Here is a 5,999-nt window from a genome sequence, read left to right on the forward strand (position 1 = left end):
TGGTCACTTCAGGCAACGTATATAATCAAATACTTATTACATACTTTGCCTAGGCATTATATACAACCCCTAGGCATTATATATAATACCTGGTCACTTCAGGCAACGTATATAATCAAATACTTATTACATACTTTGCCTAGGCATTATATACAACACCTAGGCATTATATAATGTCCCTAGGCATTATATATAATACCTGGTCACTTCAGGGGACGTATATAATCAAATACTTATTATATACTTTGCCTAGGCATTATATATAATCCCTAGGCATTATCTATAATGCCCAGCACGAGATAGGCAAAGTATATAATCTTTATTTTGAATATAATATTGCAATTAAAGAAGGTCATGAGAAATTAAAGAAGAGTTCTAGAATTCAACACACATTTACTCGCTAGTTATTACTACATGGCATTTTGGTTTGATGGCAAGGAATTACGGCGTAGCCACTGTCCTAAGTGACATCACTTTTTTTTGTGCTGAATTTCATAAAAGGTCAAAAGATTTGGTTTACATGTAGCAAACTACAATCGGAAAAATGGTCATTTCATATCGAAAATATGGAATAGTATAATCAATTTTTAATTTCCAATTTTAATCAGATTTTAATTTGGTAAAAAAATTAAAATCTAATACAATTTTTAAGAGATTCATGACAAGCTACTTCTCAAAAATCATTTTAACCATTTTTTATTTAACAAAAAAGTTTTTTTTTTGTAATTTTTAGAAATTCCATTGTTTAAAGGTTTTCAGATTTATAAAAAAAATCATTAATCAGTCCAAGAATAGTGTATCCACATTTTTACCTGTAAAAATTAGACTTTCGATTTTTAGCGGTCGATGGCCCCTTGAAACATTTACATTTTGTTTGACATTTTTTCAAATTTTTAATTATTTTAACATTTTTTTCAGAACTTCTAAACATGTTTTAAAATGATTCAATTTTTTCCTAAAATTTTTACTACTAATTTTTTTTTTAATCCTGCCAAATTGTCGGTACACGTAGAAACTACGTTTCAATTATTTGAAATCATTTCAAATTGATAATTAATTTTGAATTTTTCAAAACTTGTCAATATTTCTTCAACTTTCTAGAATTTTTTCTGAGATTAATAAGTGTTCAATTGTTATTTATAAATCAAAATTCAATAATTTGCCTTAAAATTTTTTTGTTTGTTAATAGAACAATTAAAATTGTTACGTTCAACGTTTAGTTGTTTTTTTTTTAGTTTTTAATATTTAATTTATCATTACTGATTTTAAATGAAAAGTCAGATATTTCTAAATATTAAGTAATTATTCTTTTTCTTAATTGGAAAATTTCAATTTAAGTGGTTTAAAAACGGAATATTTGAGACTGAAATAATATTTTTAATTTAATAAAAGTCTATGCTTATAAGTATATTATTTTGAAGTTATTTAAAAATTGAAAAAAGTTTTATAAAATCAATTATTATTTGCTTTTTAAATATTAAAGTACAGTTATTCAATTTTAAGAATCATTAATTAATTAATATTCACATTTGATCACCTAAAAACATATTTTTATAAAAAATATTCAATTGTAAACGCATCTAAATTGTAATTCTTTAAGTCTTTAAAACTGAATTTTCAAATTTTTTCAATTAAAATGTACGACTAAAAATTAAAAATCTAAAATGTTTGAAATCAAAGAAAATTGGACACATTTTTTTCTCTAAAAATTTGTAAAATTCCTGGTCAAAAAATAAATTCACTGTCATTTCCCGGGTTTTTCCGGTCTCATAAAATTCCCGGTCATTATCCGGTCCAGCGGTTAAAAATTCAAACGAAATGAATATTTTTTTTTGAAAATCAAAGAAATTCCATTGATTTCCTTAAAACCAAAATGAATTTAGAGGAATTCAAGGTAAACGAGAAGAATTCGATTGAATTCAGAAAAATTCAAGGCGAATTAAAAAAATGTCAAATGAATTGAAAACAATGTAAAGGCGGGTTTAAACGAATTTAGGATTAATTAACATTTTTTTGAAATTAAAAAAATCTATAGAATAAAATAGAGTTAAGTAAATTTAGAAGAATTTAAGTTAATTAAAAAAATGAAGAGAATTGCAAAGAATTAAAAAGCATTCAGGGTAAATTAGTAAGAATTCGGAGTGAATTCCAACGGAATAATTTTAAAATCTCTTCAAATCTTTGAAATCCTACTAATTTATAACCAAAAAGGAATTCAAGTAAATTGAAAATAATTTTACGAGCAGTAAAATTGAGTGAATTTAGAAGAATTAAAAATAATTCAGGGCAAATGAATAAGAATACGGGAAGAATTTCAAATCCTTTAAAATGTTTTGAAATTTCTTTAACTTTGTTAAAAGGCCAATTATATAAAGAAAATTTTATTTTAAAAAATATTTTTTAAAAAATCAAAAGAATTCCAAAGAATATAGAGGAATTCAGGGTGAATTCCAAAAAATAATTTTAAATCTCTTCGAATCTATGAAACCCTACAAAATATCTCATTTCTCGTAAATAAATTTTTTGAAATCCACTAAAATGTTATAGAATTTCGTGAAATACGATGATATTTCCTGAAATCCTGGAAAATTTATCAAAATATATTGAGAGCTTTAGATTCTCTTGAAATAATTGATTTCCTCGGAAATCTCATTTAAATTCTGTGAAATCTTTTAAAATATCCATATATTCTGAAATTCTAGAAAATTCTATTTCTTGGAATATTTATTGTTATAATTATTATTAATATTTCTTTCAAATTATTGTAAAATATTAAAAATTCCTAGAAATCTTTAAAAACAACTCAGAATTGGTTAAAATTAAAAAATTCCCTGCTTCAACTCAGAATTAGAATTCTTCGGAAAAAATTAGTAAGTACCCTGCTCAAATTAGAAGTAAAATTATTTTTATTTAAAATAGTTTTTAAATCCTTAAAATTCATTTTTTTTAATTTTGTAAATTGTTATAAATCGTTTTAAATATTATTTTAAAAATTAGTTTATGAAATTAAAAAATTACTTTTCAATTTTTCTATTCTTCTGAAGCCTGTCAAAATTCTTAAAAAGCTTCTAAATTTTTTGTTTAAAATCTGCCGGATTCTATATTTTGTTTTAAATTAGGTTTTAAAAATAAAAATAAGTTCGTCTTCCAAATTAAAAAAAAAAGATTAATATCAAAATTTTCTTCGTACTAGCACGATACAAATTTTAAAACAAAAAAATGCCCTTTTAAAGTCCGAAAACAATGAAAAACGAAATTTCCTTCCTGGAAACTCGATAAAAATCGCAAAAATAAAACAAATTTTAACTGCCAATTCAGAAAAAAAATTTGCATCAAAATTTTCTCTCTTCCAAAACAATAAAAATGTGTTTAAAAAAATGTTTCCTATCCACTTCAGAAAAAAAACCCGAAATTCCCTCCCATCTAATTCTATAAAAACATGTTAAAAATATAAAAATGACCTTACTCCGATTTGCAAAAAATATTCAAAATAAAAATTCCTTTCTGGGGCGAGAGAGATTTTTATTTTCTCTTCGAATTCACGAAAAAAAAGTAAATTGCCTGCTTGCGAACTCGATAGAAATCTTATAAAATAAAAAAATTTCCTCTTCAAATTAAAAAAAAAATGTCTCCCTTGCAAAACGATGAAAATTACAAAACAAAAAATATCCCTCCCCAATTCAGAGAAATTTTAAAACTAAAATTTCCTTTCGTACAACTTAGGCAGAATACGTTAAAAAATAACAAAAATTTCCATAATTTCAACTCGATAAATTAAAACCCTAATTTTTACCCTTCCAAATAGATAAAAATAAAAAACTTCCCTCTTTCAATTTAGAAAAAAATTAAAGTCAAAATTTCCTCCCTGCCAACTCGAAAAAAAATCATAAAAAAAGAAAATTTACCTCTTCCAATTTAGAAAAAATTGAAAACCGAAATTTCCTCCCTTTCAACTAAAAAAAAAATATTGAGAATAAAATGGGTTCTCTTGCAATTTGAAAAAAATTAAATAATGTTCCTATTTCAATTAAAAAAATAATAAAAATGTCGTCCCTTCCAAATCGTTAAAAATATGTTAATAATTTTTTTTTTAAGATCAGGGTGGCCGTTTTAATCGACGAAATAAATTCACGGTTTTTTCCCGGTTCGCAAACTTTTTTCACAGTCAATTAAATTTAAAAAATGGAACACTAAAGCTAGAAAAATTTACACTCCTGTACAAAATTGAAGGTACTATCATTTTTCAATATAAAAAAAAATAAATCTTTTCAATGCTCTACATTAAAAAATCAATCAATGAATTTTGAAATATTCCAAATTATATAATTTTAAGGAATTTTAAGCTAGAAAAATCAAATATTAAATAATTGAAAAAATTTTAATTGAACACTTCTTAAATTAGAAATTTAATCATTTTACTTTTAAATAGTTTAGATATCCTTGTAAAGCTTTAAAATTTTATTTCAAAATCTTGAGAAATCTAGAAGTTGTTTTAAATTTAAAATTATTTTGGAATTTTTTTCTGAAAAAGAATTATTTGTCAAAATTAATTGAATTTTTTCTACAATTTTCAGAAAATCCTGCATATTTTAGAAAATTTCTTTACAATTTTAATGTGTAAATAACAATTGAACATTTATTATTTGTAGGCTTCGAAAGAATAAAAACATTTTCTTAAGATTCCTAGGGAAATTAAAAATAACTTTTCATTTAAAAAAATTATTTTATGAGAATATTTAAAAAGTTTTCAAAAACTTTAACGACATTTTCAAAAAAGATTCTAGAAGATGTAAAGAAAACTTTCTAAAAATTTGCATGATAATTTTTTATCTTTTTGAAACTCCTAAATATCTCTTAAAATTACTCAACTTTTTATCTATAAATTATACATTAAAATTTAAAAATTTCACTTACAAATTAAGAAATTTTCAAATATAACAATTTAAATTGTAACGTTCAAAGTTCGCACTTCGAAATTTTAAATAAAAATTGAATAAAAATTCAAATATTGCTAAATATTCAATAATTCATCTTTTTTTTTTATTAAAATTTTCAAATTGAAAGGGTTAAAAATGGAATATTTTAGACAGAAACAATATTTTAAATTTAATAAAATCCTTTAATTAAGAATATATTATTGTGAAGTTATTTGTAAGTTAAAAATAGTTTATAAACTTTCAGTCGCACGGTCACATTATCTAAAAATTCTTAAATTTTTAACTAGTTTAAAATCGTTTTCGTTCACTTTTTATTGCTTAAAGTACAGATAAATTAAACAAAAATTATTTATTAATGAAATAAAAATGTTTTTTATCAGAAATTTTCAACGGCAAAGGCTTTTATTTTTTATCTGTTCAATTCTTTAAGAAAGCATTTAAAAATTCTTTAAATTAAAAATGCAAGCTTGGAAATAAAAATTTTTAATTGCGCATTGTAACCTAAATAATAGCATAATTGAAAAACATAATAAAAAATTCCACTAATTATTTAAAAACTGTTGAAATCGAACGTGGACAGATTTTTCTTCTACAAATTTGTAAAATTCGCGGTCAAAAAAAAATGCACTGTCATTTCCCGGTTTTTCCCTGTCTCAAAAAATTCCCGGTTTATTCTCCAGCCTATTTTTAATCACATATTTTATACAAAAAAAAAGAAAAACCTACTTGGGTCTAATCCTTCTTGTGAATTTGACAAGATTTCTTTTGAAAAGGGATTCAAATTTCCTGCAGGGATATGTCTGTGAGGTATTGAATCCATTGGTGGAGGTAGTGGTCCTCTTTCATTTTCATTATCATCAACATATTCCATATATTCATTCTGGTCGAATGGTGCATTTGATATGTGGTTTGAAGCTCGCTGAAAATATTTAATAATAGCAATAAAAAAACGGGGCCAATTTAAGGGCATGTGACACAGCTAAATACCTATATTACCGACCACAGTTTTTCAGTTGACTGAATGTTTTTTTTAAACTAAGAACTTTTTTTGTAAATAAAATA

At 23.7% G+C, this 5,999-nt stretch overlaps 1 protein-coding gene across 2 annotated transcripts in view; it reads right to left on the minus strand.

Moving 5' to 3' along the window:
* Positions 1–5,859, minus strand: part of LOC117174927 (peptidyl-alpha-hydroxyglycine alpha-amidating lyase 2-like) — a 61,750-nt gene extending 55,891 nt beyond the window's left edge. For both annotated transcript variants that reach the window (XR_004467405.1, XM_033364383.1), the window contains exon 1: positions 5,664–5,859. Coding sequence is in view for 1 of the 2 variants with exons in the window: in XM_033364383.1 (XP_033220274.1) it covers positions 5,664–5,808 (145 nt within the window). In the remaining variant the exon portion in view is untranslated. The remainder of the gene's footprint in view (positions 1–5,663) is intronic.
* Positions 5,860–5,999: the final 140 nt, after the last annotated feature.

The sequence above is a fragment of the Belonocnema kinseyi genome, chromosome 6, assembly GCF_010883055.1.
Source record: "Belonocnema kinseyi isolate 2016_QV_RU_SX_M_011 chromosome 6, B_treatae_v1, whole genome shotgun sequence".
Classification (NCBI taxonomy): Eukaryota; Metazoa; Arthropoda; class Insecta; order Hymenoptera; family Cynipidae; genus Belonocnema; species Belonocnema kinseyi.